This window comes from Bidens hawaiensis, unplaced genomic scaffold (assembly GCF_021521415.1).
Source record: "Bidens hawaiensis isolate Kalapana, Puna unplaced genomic scaffold, B.hawaiensis_p1.1 tig00005162_1, whole genome shotgun sequence".
Classification (NCBI taxonomy): Eukaryota; Viridiplantae; Streptophyta; class Magnoliopsida; order Asterales; family Asteraceae; genus Bidens; species Bidens hawaiensis.
In genome coordinates, this window is record NW_027491330.1 from 414369 (window position 1) to 435044 (window position 20676).

General features: G+C 34.3%; 2 protein-coding genes across 3 annotated transcripts; both read right to left on the reverse strand.

Annotated features, from left to right (window-relative positions):
- Positions 1-9389: 9389 nt before the first annotated feature.
- On the reverse strand, positions 9390-10457 carry LOC143629127 (uncharacterized). Its single transcript, XM_077098483.1, has 2 exons — positions 10294-10457; positions 9390-10050 (listed from the first exon to the last, which is right to left on the reverse strand). Exon 2 carries the CDS (start codon positions 10017-10019, stop codon positions 9429-9431), a length of 591 nt encoding a protein of 196 aa, XP_076954598.1. The 5' UTR covers positions 10020-10050; positions 10294-10457; the 3' UTR covers positions 9390-9428.
- Positions 10458-15303: 4846 nt separating this feature from the next.
- On the reverse strand, positions 15304-20462 carry LOC143629150 (uncharacterized). Of its 2 annotated transcripts, XR_013152889.1 has the most exons (7): positions 19956-20462; positions 18521-18645; positions 18154-18323; positions 17988-18065; positions 17739-17883; positions 15873-16655; positions 15305-15783 (listed from the first exon to the last, which is right to left on the reverse strand). XR_013152889.1 is itself a non-coding variant. In XM_077098502.1 (6 exons), exons 1-6 carry the CDS (start codon positions 20062-20064, stop codon positions 16251-16253), a joined length of 1032 nt encoding a protein of 343 aa, XP_076954617.1. In that variant the 5' UTR covers positions 20065-20462; the 3' UTR covers positions 15304-16250. The 2 variants fall into 2 exon arrangements, 1 of the variants encoding a protein (XP_076954617.1); XM_077098502.1 differs by having other exon boundaries at positions 15304-16655.
- Between the last annotated feature and the right edge of the window lie 214 nt (positions 20463-20676).

Here is a 20676-nt window from a genome sequence, read left to right on the forward strand (position 1 = left end):
TGGTTGTGCTGTGTATGTTCCTATTGCACCACCACAACGCACAAAAATGGGTCCCCAAAGAAGGTTGGGAATATATGTTGGATATGAAACATCTTCCATCATAAGATACCTTGAACCTTTAACAGGTGATGTATTTACAGCACGTTTTGCTGATTGTCATTTTAACGAGACAATGTTCCCGAAATTAGGGAGAGAAATGAAAAAGCAAGAAAGAGATATATCATGGTGTGTGCCATAATTGTTACACCTAGACCCAAGATCAAAACAAAGTGAGACAGAGGTTCAAAAAATAATACATCTACAAGAAATTGCAAATCAGTTACCTGATGCATTTACTGATATAAACAGAGTCACTAAATCTCATATACCAGCTGCTAATGCTCCAGCTCGAGTTGAGATTCCAAACAAGCAAAACCATAATAATGCACCTCATGAATCTCAAAAACGTTTAAAACGTGGAAGGCCAATCGGTTCAAAGGATAAAAATCCTCGAAAAAGAAAGGGTTCTGAGAAGGATACTGACCCTAAGGAAGGAATGATTGACAAAACCTTCCCTCAGGAAATAATAAATGATATAACATTTCCTCATGAAGAAATAAATGATTCCAATAAAGAATTGTCAATAAACTATGGTAAATCACATATAATGTGGGATCGAGATGAAATGGAAAATATTGATGATATATTTTCTTATTCTGTGGCAAGCGATATCATGGAAGAAAATGATGACCCTGAACAAAAATCTGTAGATGATTGTAAAAATCGACAAGATTGGAACAAATGGAAAGATGCTATGCAAGCTGAATTAAACTCACTAAACAATCGAAAGGTTTTTGGACCTATTGTCATTACACCAAAGTCAATGAAACCTGTAGGATATAAATGGGTTTTTGTGAGAAAACGAAATGAGAAAAATGAAGTTACAAGATATAAAGCAAGACTTGTAGCTTAAGGTTTTTCTCAGAGGCCAGGAATTGACTATGAAGAAACGTATTCTCCTGTCATGGATGCTATTACGTTTAGATATTTAATCAGCTTAGCAGTCTCTAAAAATTTAGAGATGCGCCTTATGGATGTTGTCACAGCTTACTTGTATGAATCACTAGATAGTGACATCTATATGAAAATTCCCGAAGGATTTAAACTCCCCGATGCAATAAGCTCAAAGCCTAAGGAAATGTATTCTATCAAATTACAAAGATCCTTGTATGGACTGAAACAATCTGGAAGGATGTGGTACAATCGTTTGAGTGATTATTTGATAAGCAAAGGATACACAAATAATCTTATTTGTCCATGTGTCTTCATCAAGAAGACAACATCAGGATAAGTGATCATAGCTGTGTATGTTGACGATCTAAATTTAATTGGGACACAAAAAGAAATTAATGAAGCAATTGCTCTTTTAAAGAAAGAATTCGAAATGAAAGATCTTGGAAAAACCAAATATTGTCTTGGTTTATAAATTGAGCATATGCATAATGGGATACTTGTGCATCAGTCAACTTATACTGAGAAACTCTTAAAACGTTTCAATATGGACAAAGCAAATCCTTTAAGCACACCGATGGTTGTTAGATCACTCAATGTTGACAATGATCCATTTCGTCCTTGCGAAGATAATGAAGAGATTCTTGGTCCCGAAGTACCATACCTCAGTGCAATTGGAGCACTTATGTATCTTACTAACTGTACAAGACCTGACATTTCTTTTGCAGTTAATTTATTGGCAAGATTCAGTTCATCCCCTACTAAAAGACATTGGAATGGCATTAAACATATTTTTCGGTATTTAAAAGGAACTGTTGATTTAGGTTTATTTTATCCTAACGATTCAAAAGAAGGGTTAGTTGGTTATGCAGATGCAGGTTATTTATCTGATCCCCATAAAGCAAAATCTCAAACTGGATACGTATTTAAGAATAGAGGAACTGCGATTTCATGGCGTTCTCAGAAACAAACACTCATTGCAACATCTTCAAATCATGCTGAAGTCATTGCATTGCATGAAGCTTCAAGAGAATGTGTATGGTTAAGATCTATGTCACGACACATATTGATTTCTTGTGGACTAGAGAAAGATCGAATTCCAACTCCTATCTATGAAGATAATGCAGCTTGTGTCTCGCAAATGAAGGAAGGATATATCAAAAGTGACAGAACAAAGCATATACCACCAAGATACTTTGAGTATACTCGAGACCTTATTAAAGACAATCAGGTTGAAATGAGATATGTCCAGTCCAGCAACAACTCAGCTGATCTTTTCACAAAGCACTTCCCACAGCAACATTCAGGAAACATGTTCATGATATTGGCATGCGCCATGTACGAACAATGTAACGACCTGCAATTTGATGGGGAGCTATATACTGCACTCTTTTTCCCTTAGCTAAAGTTTTTTCCCATTGGGTTTTCCTTTAGCAAGGTTTTTAATGAGGCAGCGAAGTTTGAAAATGTTTCATCCAAGGGGGAGTGTTATGAACACCGACACTTTTGTGTTATGAACACCGACACTTTTGTGTGTATGACACATTTTCATTATTGTCACCAATTATTAACTCTTGTCCCCTCCTCCCAATAGTATATGGAACAGTTCTTTTGATATTATAAATACCATGTATCTTGATAGATTTAAGGCATCAGTAAAAATTCATATTCTTATATTTTCCTTATTCCATTGTTTCTTGTTAACTCCAAGTCTCATATTAAGCTTGTTATAGTTAGGGCTAATATTATAACATATGGTTAGTTTTTAGAGGGATTTTTAGTAGAGAGGGAATGGCGCGTTAAAGAAACATTATTTGGAGAAAAAGAGAGGGCATAGTGGGCTTTCTGGTATAAAATGTTTACGGAAAATTTTGGTATGTGAGTGTGTGAAAGAGCGCTTTTTTTTTAATATATTAGTTGATTTTAGTTTTGATGATAGAGGAAAAGCGATAGGGTGTGAAGGTGATTATGTAAAGTTTATTTAATATATATATATATATATATATATATATATATAAAAGAATGATAATGTATGAATCACTTATGAAATAACTCTACGCTTGATCCACAAAGATCCTGACATGGAAATTGAATGATTTATTTTGAATAGTTTTACCTTCAAGATTGGTTGTCGATAAGTATTTTCTTGAATTGCAAGTTCACTTTTTTATCTCCTTTACTTTTAAAAAAGAGTTGATAAATTGGATTTTCTTTTTCTTTTTAGACAAATTTGGACTTATACTAAAACCTTTTAGCGAGACCCTAAAAGGGGGCGGCAACCACTAAAATTACAACAACAAACACCAGGTTTATAAAACAAATTACGAAACCAATTATTCTTGTGTTCGGGTGAGCAGGGGGGAAACACGCTTGTGTGGATCTTACAGGAGTGTCTCCTCTTGTTGGGCTCAGGGACCGTGGGTTTGTTGTGGGTCAGGCTGCGTTGAAGGCTGAATCGGGCAAAGTTGTTAAACACGAGAAAGCTTGTTTAGATAATCAACATGTCTTTCTACCATTTGCCTTTGATACATTTGGTTTTCTGGCTCCAGAGGCTGTGAAATTTTTGAGTAGGGTTCAGCGCGTCGTACACGGAACCTCTTCAGCTTCTAGGTCTCAAAGCTTCGTTTTTAGCAGGATTGGCTTTGCTGTTCAAAAGGGGATTGCGGCGCAGCTTGTTGCCCGTTTGCCTGCCACTTTATTGTAATCGTTTTATAGTAAATTATTTAATTGGATACTAAAAAAAAAACCAATTCAAACTTTAAAACGCCTACAAGAAGAAAGCTGAAGGGAAAAATAATTAACAATATCATCGAAAATAAAATCGTGTTTCTTCAAACCTAAGCAGATTATACTTTTATTTATGTATCTCCACAAAACCGATCAAGTAGTCATAATAATAGCTTCCGATACCCATCCTTCTATTTTAAAACCACTTGTATTCATCCAAAAAATAACTATATCATTCGGGAAAGTCATCTCTAATCACCTAGACATCGACCTTCAAACCGAACTCACTACCTCACACTTAGCGAACAAATGATCAATCGTCTTTATACCATTGGGAACAAACTGAGCAAATGAGCAAATGATTGAAGGAATATTTATTCCTTTGATACTAGGGATGGCAATGGGTCGGGTTTGGTTCGGGTTTAGGTATTCCCAAACCCATACCCGGTTATTAAAGTCTGTCCCAAACCCGTCCCAAACCCATCGGGTTTTAATCGGGTAATTACCCATCGGGTTTCGGGTATTCCCATCGGGTTTCGGCTTTCTTATCGGGTTTTAAGAAAATACCCGTAGGGTATATCCGACTCAAAACCCGCCGGGTTTTGACAAAATATAACTTGTCGATTACAAAGATTGTTAACATAAAGATAAAATATCTCAAATAATTGACATAAACAAATTTCGACATATAATATATTTGGAATATAGCATATATATAATATAATAAGTTATATCGGGTACATAATCGGGTAAATAGGTTTATGTTATCGGGTAATCGGGTCGGGTAATTGGGTATATTAGAAATCCCAAACCCGTCCCAAACCCGCAAAAAATTTCAAAACAAATTCCAAACCCGTCCCAAACCCTAACGGGTCGGGTATTACCCGTCCCATATATGTCGGGTTTCGGGTTTTCCCATCAGGTTCGGGTTTCATTGTCATCCCTATTTGATACTCAAATTAACTTTGGTAGGAATACAAGTAAGCATATTTCTCCAAGTCCATATATTCACTTTTCTTGGAACGAAGCGGTTACACATAGTCGCAGTCATACTTTTCAAAATAACTTGCTGATCAATTAACTTTGAAACATGCTTAACCATACAATCAGTCTCCAAAGTTTTATAGTTATATATAAACTTGATTTTATTAACACGATCAAAATACTATTTTCTATATATATATATATATATATATATATATATATATATATAAAAGAGACGATATAAATCAAACTTTCTCCCCCAAAAAATGCCAATGTGCTTTACTTTAGTATTTTAATATTTTATCTTTAGTTTATTAAAAAAACAAGGCAAGAATAATAAAAAAAAAATAAGAAGATAGAAATTATGTATAAATACAATTCAAAAGTATATAAGAAATAGAAATTAATAATAGAAAAAGGGGAAAGTTACAGTTGATTTAAGAAAAAGGGATGAAAAATATAACAAATCCAGAAGGTTTGAATTTCTAAAAAGTTAACAATACTTTTTACTCACAATTTTTTTCCTTGAATAGTGTTTGTAAACTATATACTTGACTATATAAATATCATGTTGATTTTTACATTTTATACTTGATTCACTCAAAAACAAAGAGAAAACTCATTACTTTTGAAAAAACCCAATGTTTCGGGTTTTGAACCTGAGATCTTAAAATCTAAACAATTTTTTATCACCATTATATCACTGGACTAGAAAATAAACTGCTATTTTTTTCTGACATAACATAATAATCTAATACAATAAGTCGATCAAATCTGATTGGTTCATTTTAGTTAGTACTCGGTGTGTCACGTATATTTTAGTCTTGACCGGTTTTAAATTTTAATAGTTAAACTCTGTTTATGTCATCTAGATTTAATTAACATAACAATATTTAATGAAGACGGAATCACAGTTTATAGTTTATTGATATAAATAAATAAAAATGGTCCAAGAAAGTACATTACCGACACCTAAATTTATAATTGTCGTCGTTATGCTCATAGATCTAAGAAATAAAAAAAAAATACAAAAAGAAAGAAAAAGAACATAGCATTGTGTTTCGTGAACGTGGGTCGCACGTGCAATGCCTGTTGACTTGGTAAACACTATTTGGGCTCAGTTGACCAGCTTCGGCTTTCGTTTGGTCTCCATGCCCGTATGCCGTACTGCTGGTACTATCTAGTATCTAGAAAGCCCAATTACATTTTAAAAGCATATTCACCACCCAAAGCCCATGCTGGTGGCCTTGTAGACATAGGTGGGCCAAACTGATTATGAGGCTGTGAGCTAATGTAGGTTGGTTCGTTGTAAAATGATATCGACTCAAGCTTCAACGAGCTCGAGCTTAAGTATAAGCTTGTTTAATAAATAAACTTGAACTTCATTTAGAAATGTAAAAACATGATTGTTATTTACCATAATAGTTATATATTGTATAAAAGAACAATATAAAATCATGATAAAAGTAACTAAAATATAAATTATATACAAAATCATGTTTAGCTTTGGATGAGGGCATCAAACAAGCAGATCGAGCACGGCTCGTTTACACCGCTACTAGATAATCGTTAAGGGCGCAAAAATCAGTGTTTTGAAGCCTGGAACTAACCCGATGACATTATTATTATTGAAAGTTAATTTTGAAATGATTCATCAAGAAAGTTGAAGGGGCTAAGTGAAAGAATTTTAGTAAGTTTATTTTGATACATTTATTTAGTATGGTAAGAATAAGTTAGTTATATAGTTTCTAGAATGAGTTGTCTTGTTTTGCAAGTTGTTAGTTTAGTATAAATAGATGGTTAGGGTTTATGTTATTTGTAAGAGTCAATAATTATAATAAAACAGAGAAATAGTCGATCTTGGTTGAGATCAAATATTGTGTTCTTGAGCCTGATTTCCAACAATTATCAGTCACATAATCGCTTTGGAGAATTCAACTTCGGTCTAGACTGGTCCAAGTTTAAAGGAAAAAAGCTTACGTAACCGAGACCTAGCGAAAGTGACTTAACCACTTTAACAACAGGACAACAACTTTGTGGGGATGTCATTAATGAAGGGTGCCATTTAAAGCGAATAATTAAAGATTACGTTAGAGGCAAAAACTAGACTGCTTACAGGTTGTCAAGTCCAATTGATTAAAAAGAAACATGCTAACGAGTCATAGTTACTATTTTAAGGAGTTTATTACAGTTAGCATGTCAATTTCTTTAAGAAAACGATATAAAATATATATAGAAATAAAACGGGTCAATAGGTCAACATAAATGTATTATGAGAAATGAAATGATCAGTTGTATAAGAAAAACAATATAAGGTATATATAAAAACTAAACAGGTTAACATGTCAACATGAAGAAGTTATGAAAAAGAAATGAATCTAGATGTCCAACCAGTTTAGAATGATTTAACCTCGAAACCCATCGACTGGAACTTGAAACAACCAACCATTTATCGATCTTAATCTTAATTTTTATCGAATTCTAATCACCGGTTACGGACTATCGCTAATGGTGGAACTAAGTTCATGAGAAATTATGATCAGGTAAAAAAATATTTTATCATTTGGTTTGAAATAAAGATAAAAACTTATTTGAAATACTTGCAATTTATAAAACTTAACAAAAGGATAAAACATTATTAGAACTTCATGACTAAAGGTTATAAAATTCAAGTGGTGTGATGACACATGAACATGAGCAGTGTTGTTTTTATCTTTTCTTCTTTTAATATTTAAAGACAAAGAAAGATGGCAACTTGACTATCGCCAACTTGTCATACTGTTCTATCTAATCAATATTCACTACTTACAAAAATCAACAAACATAAAAATTAATTTCAGGGTTGTACCTGGAATAACATTAATTATAGCAAATCACAACAATTATTATTTTCATAGATATCTACATGTTAATATTTATATAAATAGTCATGAAATACTCGAATAGACTTTATGTACGTATTCGATGTTCATGTATTATCACAAATATTAAAAAATGTACAAAACTGACATTTTCTCAAAAAATTAAATTAAATGTATGAAAATTAGATGTTGGACAAACTTCCACATATTAATAAATGGAATTAAAGGTGTATAAGATTTGTATATTATAAGATATTTATGATGATACATGAATATAACGAATATAACGTAGAAAGGTCAAATAGTCTCACATATTTCATGGCTACAAAAGAGAAAAAACATATCTAACTTGAAACTGCCGTGTAGATACATTGAACAAATGTTTTCTTATAATTCCAAATTATTTACCTAAAAAATACAATGAAGTGGCAGGTAATCGGGCAACATGCTGCGCCGCAACCCTCTTTTAAATAACAAATCCGATTATACTAAAAACAAAGCTTTGGGTTTTGGGGGCCGAAAACTATTCACGGCTCGCCTAACCCGAGATATTTTCATATTAGTTTTTTATATTGAAGTAGTAACAGAGTAGTACGGTAGTAAAGAAAGGCAGTGAAATGGACAAAAACAGGTTCAATGTATTCAATGAAACCAAAACAAAATCCAAATTTGCTTTGTTACTAAATGTTGCAGTTCACGTTTACTTCATTGTGTCTGAACTAAATAATAACTATTCAAATAAAACCAAATGACATTAATTGGTTAAAAATACAAGACAAAACCATAGGACAAAAACCAACCGTTGTTGAGCCTTGGTCTCTCCAAGATTTTGACATGTTGTCTACGAGCATCGAAAAAATCGAACCACAATAATCGAATTATTTGAAAATAATCCGTTTTATTAAAACTTGATATTTGTTTTTTTTCTTTCGCAAATAATACATTACACAAAATTTTGCTATATAAAGTTTTAATGAGTAACATCGTCTTGTTTTACTCCGAACTTTATCAGACTTGTTGACAAAAATAAGCTTGAATTGATCGAGCTAGACAAACCATCGTCCCATGTAATCTAACAGTCTGGAACCGAAACCAAACACCAGTCGAGTTTTGACTTATATCCGAGAAGGACAACACCTATGCTCACCCAAGTTCATAATATTTGGCGAATCAAAATAATACAACTCGCTTAATACCCCATAGAATCAAGAATTGTGACAATTAACTTTGAACCAGACATTCAAAATGTATAAATGTTGGTATAACAAATCACCATACATTCAAAGTGAAGATTAAATCCACAAATGTTGAAGATAATTTGATGCTTTAATTATGAATAATTCAGAATATACTCAAAAGGTTTTGAAAACTTGACTGATTGTGACAATTTATACATAGACAACATACTTGACCACCACCATTTGTTATGATATTGCAATTACCAAACTACCCCTGTGTGCAAAGAGGTACCCACAGACACAGTTGAATCATCTCTCACTTTCTCACGACATGATGTTAAATGTACTTTATGCAATTAAAGTTGTACTAGTACTACAATCCATGCATCATAAGAGACATACATACACCATTGATTAATAATATTAATACCATAGTTAACAATTTCAATCTTTTTATCTAAACAAAAACAGATTTAATTACACAACCCAAAAACCAGAAAGAAACAAACAAGCAATAATAATAATAATTTATGCACAGACAATACCACCATACAAATGAATGGGGCCCACTTTATTATCACAATTATCAATCATACTGATGATCTTACATCATCATGATAATGAATGATAATAATGTCTTTTCTTGATCTTTTTATTTTTTTTTTATAAAAATTTAGATCAACAAATATTATTCAAGAAATCCAGTTTTTGTCAAGACAGCATTTCTTACCCTACTCAGATCTCTGCCTTTAAGTGTTCTACCAGCACCTTCACATACAGAAAATGAAGATATTTGATTTCTTGCAAGCTTTTGTGCAATCCATTCATGAGGTGGCATCATGTTCACATCACCATAACCATGACCATGACCATCATGATCATCCTCATCATCATCACTATCCCAAATCCCATTATGATGAACATGAACATCATCATCATTATTAACATCATAACCATAGTCAATATATGCAGGCTTCTGTGCTGCTGCTGATGATGATCTCTTTGACTTTCTTCCATAGATCTTTGACCAATCAGGGATATTGACAGGTGCTGATTGTTGTTGTGGAATCCTAGATTCAATGTCAGAGTTGTTGGTACTAGGTCTAGGTATCATTCTGGCTGCTGTTTGATGAGAAGTTGTTCTTGTAAGGTATCCTGAAGTTGACCCTTTTGACTTCTCATAATCTTTTCTTTCAGTGATTACTGACCAAACTTCAGTTTCTTGAAACTCTTCATTTCCAAACATGGATGACCACACACTGCTTCCTTTTCTGTACATATTTGATACTCAAATATTCTTCCACCAAAACCTTCATATTATCAAAACATATAAATATATTCAGCAAACTTACAAAAAAAAAAAAAAAACATTTCAAGAAAATAAAAATCAAGACTTTGGAGGAATAACAGTCAGAAGGTTTATAAATTCTTCCACCCAAAACCTTCATATTTCAAAACATAAAAATATATTCAGCAAACTTACACTAAAAAAATTTTCAAGAAAATAAAATCAAGACTTTGGAGGAATAAATGAATAACAGCTAAAGTCTCACCTTTTTCAGACAGAAAGCTCTAAAAAACTATAAATTCAAGTGGGATTTCTGAAATATGGGAGAAATTTATGATCTTTTAAACTTCTTCCACATTAAAAATATAATCTTTAAGGTTTTGGAAAAAGGGTTTCAGTGATAAGAGGAGTTCTTGAAATGTGCAACTTGTGATTTATTGTTCACTAATCACAAGTGCCCATGATATTTTTACTATGTCAAATAAAATGACCCAACTTAGAAAAAGACATTTAAATCACAAAGAGTAATAACTTTATGAGTAAAAAGAAGTTTCAACTTTAGTTTTCTTCAACAGCTGTCGAAAACTTCAGTTTGGCTTCGTCATCGGACGCCTCGTGCAAAGTATATTAGCAAAATAATAAAGGGTACAAAGTTAAACAAAGATTCTAGGCCCCTAAATGGTTATTTATAGGGATTTGAATATTCAATTAATGGACTTAAAAAGGTATAATCTTTGTTAGGTTTTTTATTAGTCCAGTTGTTCTATATAAGGCTGAGGGGTGTGGGGCTTCAGCGGGGGCGCGAGAGCCCCTCCGCTCGCGCCCCCAGGCGCGAGCACCACACCACCGAGGCGCGAGAGGGGCGCGAGAGGGGCGCGAGCACGGGAACCAAGAGGCGTAAAGGGACGTGGGAATGCGTGAAAGAGCCGTTGGGATGAGAAATGAGCCGTTGGGCTTGGATATTTTTATTCACATAAAATCTGTTTTTCCTATATATAAACCTAAACCAATTACCACACCCAAAATCACATACCACACCCAAAATCACATAAAACAATTACCACAACTTCAAAAAAAACCCAAAATCAACCCATCTTCCAAACCTTTTTTTAAAAACATGGCTGGAAATTGGTACCCAAACCTAGATTCAGGTTATAGTTACGACGATTTATGGTCGTCACCAGACCAATCGATGTTTTTTTCGGGGTCGCAAGAAACATCCGGCTTTCAACCATCCAACATACAACCGTCTCCTAACTTTGTTGTTCCGGAGACACAAGAATCACACGGTTGATCGAAGAAGACCAAGCCGAAGAATAAGAATAATGTTTTTTTAGTACTTTAATTTTTTTTTATTTTTAGATATTAATGTGTTTTTTTTAATGTGTGTTTTTTTTAATAATTTATGAGTTTTTTTAATAATACGTTTTTTGAATATATTTATAAAAAAATAAAAAAAAAATCCGCTGGAGCCCCTGCTAGAGCCCCTCCACACCAGGGCCAGGGGCTCCAGCGGGGGCTCCAACACCCATCTTATCCAGTTTCTCTCTCTGCCACACGTCACAATATTATTGGCTGGAGCCCCCACTCGCGCTCCCGTTAGAGCCCCCCACACCCCTCAGCCTAAGTCCAATGCATCTTAATTTTCTGTGTTGCCAGCTGCCACAATATTTTTAAGTTCACAAACCTCAAAAAAGAATCTTTTATGAGGGAAAACCACAGTAATTACCTGCAGATATTTACACGTGAAATTATGGCCTATGTTTCATTTATTGAAGCATAGAACATAGTTTTTCTGCCCATAGGTTAGGCTGAGGGGTGTGCGGGGGCTCTAACGGGGGCGCGAGTGGGGGCTCCAGCCAATAATATTGTGACCTGTGGCAGAGAGAGAAACTGGATAAGATGGGTGTTGGAGCCCCCGCTGGAGCCCCTGGCCCTGGTGTGGAGGGGCGCGAGCAGGAGCTCCAGCGGATTTTTTTTTTATTTTTTTATAAATATATTCAAAAAACGTATTATTAAAAAAACTCATAAATTATTAAAAAAAACACATTTTTTTTTAAAATTCAAATTACAAAAAAAACATACTAAAAATTAAACAAACAATAATACTTAATAATAACACTAATCTAATACAAGATCATCGGGTCGCCTCGCCCACAAATGTTCAACCAACTCATGTCGAAGCTCCCCGTGTATCTCACGGCTCTTGATATTTGCTATGTTATGAAGTTTTTGTTGATCACTGATTGTGGACGGTTGTGGCGGAATGTCACCTTGGTAGTTTTGGCAGATAGCTTTGCCCTCGTCTTCTAACGTCATGTTGTGTAGGATCAGACACGTGTAGACGACGTCCGTTATCCTCTCCCGAGTCCAATAACGTATCGGGTTCGCCAGAACATAATATTGTTTTTTTATAGCTCCAAAAGCTCTTTCAATATCTTTTCTAGCAGACTCTTGCTTCTTCGTAAAATACTTCCGTTTGTCGGCGATTGGATCTGTAAAAGCTTGAACTAACAAAGCCCATTCGTTGTAAATACCATCGACCAGATAGTACCCGTACTTGAAGAGTTCTCCATTTGCAACAAAAGATTGAGGTGGTTCAACCCCGTCGATAAGGTCGTTGATCAAATTTGACTGATCGATAACATTAAGATCGTTATTTGACCCAGCAACACCAAAAAAAGCATGCCAAAACCAAAGATCCTGTGACACCGCCGCCTCAAGTATAAGGGTCGGCCCTTCATGATCACCACGGTGGAACTGACCTCGCCAGGCCGTTGGACACATAGCCCATCCAACATGCGTACAATCGATGCTACCTAGCATCCCAGGAAAACCATGTTTTTCTGCGTGCACCTCATATATGCGTTGGATGTCATACATTGTAGGTTTACGCAGATATCTCCGAGCGTAAGTCGATATGACTCCTACGTACAATATACATTACAAAATGTAATAAATATTTAATAAAAAGTAAAATTAATGTTTTTTACCTTGGCAGAAAAAATGAAGGGATTCACGTGCAACCCTTTTCGACATCTGTAAATACTCATCCAAAGCGTCCGACGAGATGCCGTACGCTAATTGACGGATAGCAGCCGTGCATTTTTGAAGAGGGGTAAAACCGGGGAGACCCATAGCATCCTCCCTTTGTTGAAAAAAGGGATACCGTGCCTCTAAATCACTTGCTATACGCATGAACAATTGCCTGCTCATTCGGAAACGAGTTCGAAAATCCGACTCCGCATATACCGGTTGAGGGCTAAAATAATGCCTAATCAAAGTATCGTTAGCACCCGATCGATCACGATCACGATCACGAGGTGGTGCTCTAACCCTCGGGAGTCGAGGTTGATGGGCTTGATTTTGCAAGAGATTGACCACGGTTGCGGTCAAAACTCCCCCTACATGAAGAAGCAAATCATCCTCTTCGGAGGAGTCGGAATCAGACGAGTACGACGACATTATTTTAAAAAAAAAAATTGGAAGATGGGTTGATTTTGGGTTTTTTTTTGAAGTTGTGGTAATTGATTTATATGAAATTGGTTATATATAGGAAGAAAAAACTTTTTTTTTTATTAAATTATGAGCCCAACGGCTCAATTAAATGGTCCAACGGCTCTTTCACGTCTCCCAAAGACCCTTTACGCCATATGCCTCCCGCTAGCAGGCTTGCGCCCGCCTTGTTTTTCGCGCTCGCGCCCCTCTCGCGCCTCGGTGGTGTGGTGCTCGCGCCTGGGGCGCGAGCGGAGGGGCTCTCGCGCCCCCGCTGAAGCCCCACACCCCTCAGCCTTACATATACATGCAGGTTTCATGATCTAAAGTCAAGAAAAATGATGGTTTTATGAAAGTGAAACATTCTTTCTTCAATTATATCATCAAAATACAGTTTTAACTTATGGGCAAATCACTTACATAGCCATCTTAACTAAATATATTATATTAATATGTATACAGTTCTTAATATAATATTCATTATGAAATTAACGAACGAATAAATATAACTTATCAATTTTATCAAACTTGCTTACTCAAATCGACTTCTTTTTTTAATTATCACACATGAAAAATAATCACAGCTGCCCATTGGCACAAAAGATTTTGTGCTTGCCGCCCAAAAGAATCTTGACATGTGTAACGCAAAACTTACAAACTTTTACACGAAATTCATAAAAACTTAATAATCTTATGACACATGCATGGTCTATTTGATCGGACGTAACAATTCATAACAATCAAATCAAAAGTTAAAAGTAAACAAGTTCGATCAAATTAGATATTTTCCCTAAACGTATGCGTAACTATGAAAAAAAACGTTAATAACATCGAATAACCTTGTTTCGAGAAAAAGACAATGTCTTTCTTAATCATTTGATGCACCGCAGCCACTAGCCAATGTATGATAATAAGTCCATACATTAACAGTAACAAAATATCTCAAAATCATATCATTTCATGATTTGATGCACTTCAGCCGTCATTCGATGTAATTGGCCAGACAAGAACAGTAACAATTATCTTTAAAACCAATCAGCTCTTTTGCAGCTTTTTTAACAAAATTCAACCGTTCAAGATTACTTTTAGAAAAAAAAAGAGGTGATAATATAAAAAATAAATTAAAAAATCAAAATTAGAGGCGTTTTAGACTTTACCATGTCTATGCTCCCAATTACAGTTGGCGGCAGAAGTACAGGTGGACCCAAAAACTAATAAAGTGAGCACTTACACATGTATTAAGTTTATTCAAATGACCATCTAATACGAGAATGGTCCCTCAACACCTGTATATATTACTATTATATATAAGAAAAGTTTATATGAGCAGTCAATGCTGCATGCACTTATAACTTATTAGTTTAATACTTTGGATTATTGAAGTAGCCTAGGAGTGTTCGCTATCTGATACAGCTGATTTTGATAACAATTTAAAGGCGAATTGCAACGAAACTGGCCCGCTTAGATGGGTCAACTGGACCAGACAGTTTTTACTGGTTTGATGGTTCGGTTTTCGTGTTTGTGTTTTTAACCGGTTTTTTTCTTTTCAAAACATTAGTTTGTATTAAAAATTTTAGCATGATAAAGATGGTTTATAGTCATAATACCATTTCAATGAAAAATATTCAAAGCCAGCACATCTATTTACTGTATCAAAATGTAAAACATAGTTTTTTATTGCAAAATTAATCTCCATTTTTTGTAAAACATGGTTTTAATTGCAAAAATTCTATTTTTTTTGTAACAATCCCCAAAAGAGCACATCAGTATGCAAGAATGAGCATTTGCCGACAACTAAGGAGATACAGTGTTTGAAACAAAAAAAAAAATCTTTGAATTGTTCAACAAAAATGGCCCGTTGTTGAAACACGTGTTGCATACATTCATGAATCGTTCCAAGATTCGCACGTGTGTATTATTTATTAATGATTTCCGCATTAATAACATAACATTGAACGATCTAGGTGTGACAAGTAGTTTTTTAAATAGGCCACTTGTTCATATAGTCCAATGATAGTGTACTTTTTAATTCTAGCATTATTATGATCTACACCTTCAACATTGGTTTCATCTTTAGTCCCACTATTTAGGTGATATGCAGATCCTAAGAAACCTATGAAACATTCTTTAGGAAATAATATAGTTTGTTCAGGTTCTAAATTCTTCATATAACTGAATAAACAGAAATACCTTTTATCAAGTGTATACTTTCTGGTAGAAAGTTTTTGTCCAAATATGCACTTGCAGCCCTCATTCAAACCTACACAAACCAATAACTTCTTGCTGGTAAATTTAAGCAACTTTCAATATTATTAAAAAAATATAAAGAGAGGTTAATTTGGTACTTACTTTGATTATGCTCCAATATCCAGCTCGCAGTTGTCTTCAAACACGAAGTGGGCCCCACAACTTTCTGAGATGTCATAAGGTGATTTAAACACTAATCTTGTACACATATTTTATAATTAAAGCAGTCCATGTGCTTTGTAGCATATGCCTAATATGACCAAATCTCATAATAAGTTAATAACAATAATACGGAGTAGTATATAATATCAAGAGTACAGATATGCAAGATGCAGTGACTGTTGACAAAATTCATTCCAATATCGGGTCTGACGACTCAGAAATACAACTCAGCATAACATGAACATAGTGCTAGAATACAGTTGCAAGTTATAAACACAATTTTATAGAACTATAACAAGCTTTTACTATCTATGCCTACTAAATATGTAGATTTTTGCTCAATTGTGATGCAAGAACAACCGACTTTGCACTAGTACTTGTTGTCAACCACTCTCTTGCAGCCCGTCGCTGTCTTTGTCTAGCATTTTTGGCGCGTTTTGGGGCCATTCGGGCATCTCTTTCAACAAATGCAAGTCTAAATCTTTCAGCAATTGGCAGGTCGGTTGAGGTCAAAACGGGTTGTGTTGGCCTAAGCCTAGATCCTGGAACTGCCCAAGTTCTTGGGTCGATGTCTTGTACAACAAAATCATCCAATTGTACACCGGGTAATGCATTTTTGGGAATATCAATCCCTTTGTGGCCAAAGAGTGATGGTTTTGGGTTCACTATAATGCGGGGACATTCTGTTGATAGACTCTCCAATGAATCTTTATCAATTCTTGGCTGCAAGAAGAACAACTGTTGAATCATACAGAATAAAAGAATAATCATAAAGAGAAAATGTGCATAAGTAACCGACTGTCAAAAGTGAGAGAACATGATGGAGGACAGGTTGAAGTGCAAACATTCTTTTTCCATCTCTATTAACTTTTAGTGAATAATTATTGCATTGTGAATGATTAAGTAACTATATTATTACAACAATTGTCTCTTCCTTTTGAATATAACACACTTTAAAGGACTTTTGACCAATTTGCCTTGTGCTGACTCATTTGAACCCTTTCCTTTTTACATATGTTTCTTTTATCATTGTACATAGAAGTGGAAAAATGGAATTACAATGACTAAAAATACTATACTAATACAATATATATATTCCCTTTTTAAATCTACATAAAATAACCATTGAATTATAACGGCTAAAAACTACGCTATTACAATACATATCTTCTCGCTCTATGTTCAATCCATTCGGATAATTTTTTATCTAGTTTTTGTGTTCACTGTTTACAGGTGGCAAAATTGGTATTTCCAGTTCACTTGACCCACAAACTATTCATTTTTTCCCCCATTTCTTACAATTAAGAGTTCCGAGAGTATTTTATTCTTCTGGCTCTAGAAAAAACCTTCATTTATATCATTCAAAGGGAACACATGGATGTCATTATCTGGGACCCTAATCACCTCATTGGGCTTCTATTGAATAGAGGAAAGTAACAATTTTTAATGAAGTTAATTTTTTCAAGTCACATAGAGGCGGCAAAACAAGCAGGTCAGTTTAGGTTCTGCAAACTGTCCTATTTCCACTTTTTAAAGAACTTTAGAAAATATAAATATTTTGTTAAATACGATTAGAAACAATATCATTACAATAAATATCTTTTTCGGTTGTAAGAAAATGATTTAGAAGGTTATATGTATTAAAAATATAAACTTTGGAAGACTTTTGACTAGTTTGATTTGTTCAACTCATTTGATCTCTCTTCTTTTAAGTACCATTGTTTACTTTAGCCAATTGACCCGCTAGTGATACAACATAACCCAAATCGACCTGTGCATAAGATTGAAAATGCCATGCATACATACCCATACAAGCCAACGCAACGACTGTGCTCCATGTACAATCTCTGTGGTATCAAGTTTCTCCCATGAATCCTCTTCAACATTGTTTAGTGTTGGTTTCAGAATGCTTAACGAGCTCCGTGCAGTCTGTTCACTTCTTGGGCATCCTCTGTAACATTAACTGTGTTATATGGCCCGTTATGAGATATATCAAACCAATATAATAACATTTCTTAAATCATTATAAAGTGAAACGGAAAAACAGAAACATACCCCCATCTTAATATCTCAAGACAATGACAATGCTTCACGAGTTCTGAAACACCATATGAAGTGATATTGCTGCAACGACTGCATATGAAAATTGTATGAATTCAAATAGTATAAAGAATCATAGGTAATTAAGTATACTTTTAAGTATTTAGCATTATGATTTCACCTTATGTCCATGGCTCTCACATGACTGCAAATCTCTATCACCTTCAACAAGCCGGTATCAGTGACTTCTGAATCTGATAAATCAAGAATCTCCCATGAGCTCTCTGCCAATGCAACGATGGCATCATCATTAAGCAACTTTCTTCTTCTTGCAATGGCTGTAATGGCCATCTGATAAGTTGATCATTCATTTAAATAATTCAGACAAGCAAGTCATGCATCATGCCATTTTTTTTTAAAAGTGAAGGATTATAAAAAAAATAGAAAGTGAAAATCGACAATGCAAAACAAATACAATAGAAGATGTAAACCTGCAATTCTATGCACAACTGAGATGCTAACTATCATAAAACAGCTAAAATACCTACCTTAATGTCGGGTGGGAAACTGGTGAAAACATCTAAATCCTCAATAATTTCATCAAGATGCTTGCCTATTACTCCAAGACACAGGCCTACCAGAGCAGGAGGTTTTCTCTTCACAAAAGGTGACCCTGCACACCATCAAACAATTTATAAACAAGCTGATATAAAAAAAACTAAATTCCAACAGTAATTCATTTTTAAAGCCAGATGAACGATCCAATTTCATTTATCAAACTTTAATTACAGCGAGTTTCATACATGTTCACTTTGTCCCACGAATTTTTTTAACAATTTCCGGCTAGTGAGTCAAATCAAGAAGACAAAAACGAACTGATATAACTCACCAAAACGAAAACACACACAACGATTATTGAATAACAAGTTTCAATATTGTTACGTAGACGAATCTCACTCAAAAACCTCTCTTAAACATAACTCGCATATATAACCAAACGATAACTAAACAAAACTTTGCACACTCCTACTCCTTCCATAACCGAACCGAACCAAAAACTGAATCAAAATAAACTAAAAATCGGTTATCGGTTATTTTATTACCCTCGGTTAACTGAAATAAACTGAACCGAACAATTCATATTTTCATATAGTTCTATTTTTTATACCTCCATTTCATGTTTTATACCACCATTTTGTTGTATATATACCTCCATGTTATGTAATTACATCCACATTTTATGTATTTATACCTTCAATTTCATGTATTTATGCATCCATCTCATGTATTCTAAGTAAACTTTTTAGCTCATGTTTGATTTTAATTATTAACCGAAAAACTAACCAAATAAACTAAACCGATTAACCTGATACCATTGGTTAATTCGGTTGCGGCTAATAACTGAACCGAACCGAACTGTGCACACCTCTATTTAACATTAATTCATTTTTATAGCTAGATGCAACAATCTAATTTCATATAGCAATCTTTAATTACAGTAGATTTCAATAGGGTGAGCAATAACCGAACCGAAAACAAACCAAAATAACTGAAATTAACCAAACAGGACCGGGCCGAACCATTCATATTTTCTAGCTTTTATACCTCAATTTCATGTACTTCATGTTCTTATACCACACATTTCATGTATTTATACCTTCATTTCATATATTTAAACCTCTATTTCATGTATTATACCTTTATTTCATGTAGTTCTAACTTAATTTCATGTATTTATGCATTCATTCCATGTATTTCTAACCTAACCGTTATTTGTTTGAGGCTAATAACCTAACCGAACCGTGCACACCGCTCTATTTCATACGCACTAATTTTGCTCTAAAAATGCTATATCAATTTCCAGCTAAAGTGTCAAATTCATCAACAAATAGCAGGGTTTCAGAATAATAAACCTAATATAAATCCATAATATTACGTGTATGCACAATCAGAAATCAATAAAACTATAAATAATAAACTCACAGGATGATTTCAGCGAAGGATTATAATTATTGGCTAACTTGTTAGGGTTTTTGGAATTGTGATTCGAACCGATATTGTGAACGGATTCCAAACCTTTGCCTTTATCCATTTACAATCGTCTGTCTGGTTCGAATCGGAGCTCCGGAGAGATTACCGGACGGAGATTGGTGTATATTATATTATATTCACGCCGGTGACCGCCTTTTGCTTTTATGGTTTGTGCGTTGACCACTCCCTCCCAATTCAGTATTTTCATATTAAACCCTTTCGTTTATTGTTACAACCGGTATTCAGATGTTCGATAAAACTTTAGTCATTAGTTTATGTCGCAACCGTAAAATGTAATTTGAAAATGTGTGAGTTGTCGTTCACAAAAAAATAAAGTGATATAAAAAATCCTATAACTTATTAAAGTGTAATCGCTTGATTTTGTTATCATAGATTGTTGTTCACCAAAGTTTAAACGAATATGCTTACAACCAAAACATTGGTCATATTCGAGACAACGTGTAACTTAGTCTAGCGTTTTTACATCCGTAATTACATAAACTGTTATACCCAGTGTTATACAAAACGCTTAATATCCTTATTTCCCTTTGTCCAATTCCCCCATCTTTTTCGATGAAGTGTTTTCGAAATAATTTATATGTATTGATTTCTGTATTAGGTTTGTGGATTTTTGGTGACTTGCTTTGTTTCTATCCAAACTATGATTTTGGTT

Excerpts from the sequence above, each read along its gene's own strand:
- LOC143629127 (XM_077098483.1), bottom strand. The coding sequence starts at position 10,019 with ATGTACAGAAAAGGAAGCAGTGTGTGGTCATCCATGTTTGGAAATGAA.
- LOC143629150 (XM_077098502.1), bottom strand. The coding sequence starts at position 20,064 with ATGGATAAAGGCAAAGGTTTGGAATCCGTTCACAATATCGGTTCGAAT. Across the intron at positions 18,646-19,955 it reads TCCTTCGCTGAAATCATCCT|GGTCACCTTTTGTGAAGAGA; the intron begins GTGAGTTTATTA and ends GATGGTGTGCAG. Across the intron at positions 18,066-18,153 it reads GTGAGAGCCATGGACATAAG|TCGTTGCAGCAATATCACTT; the intron begins GTGAAATCATAA and ends TTTCATATGCAG.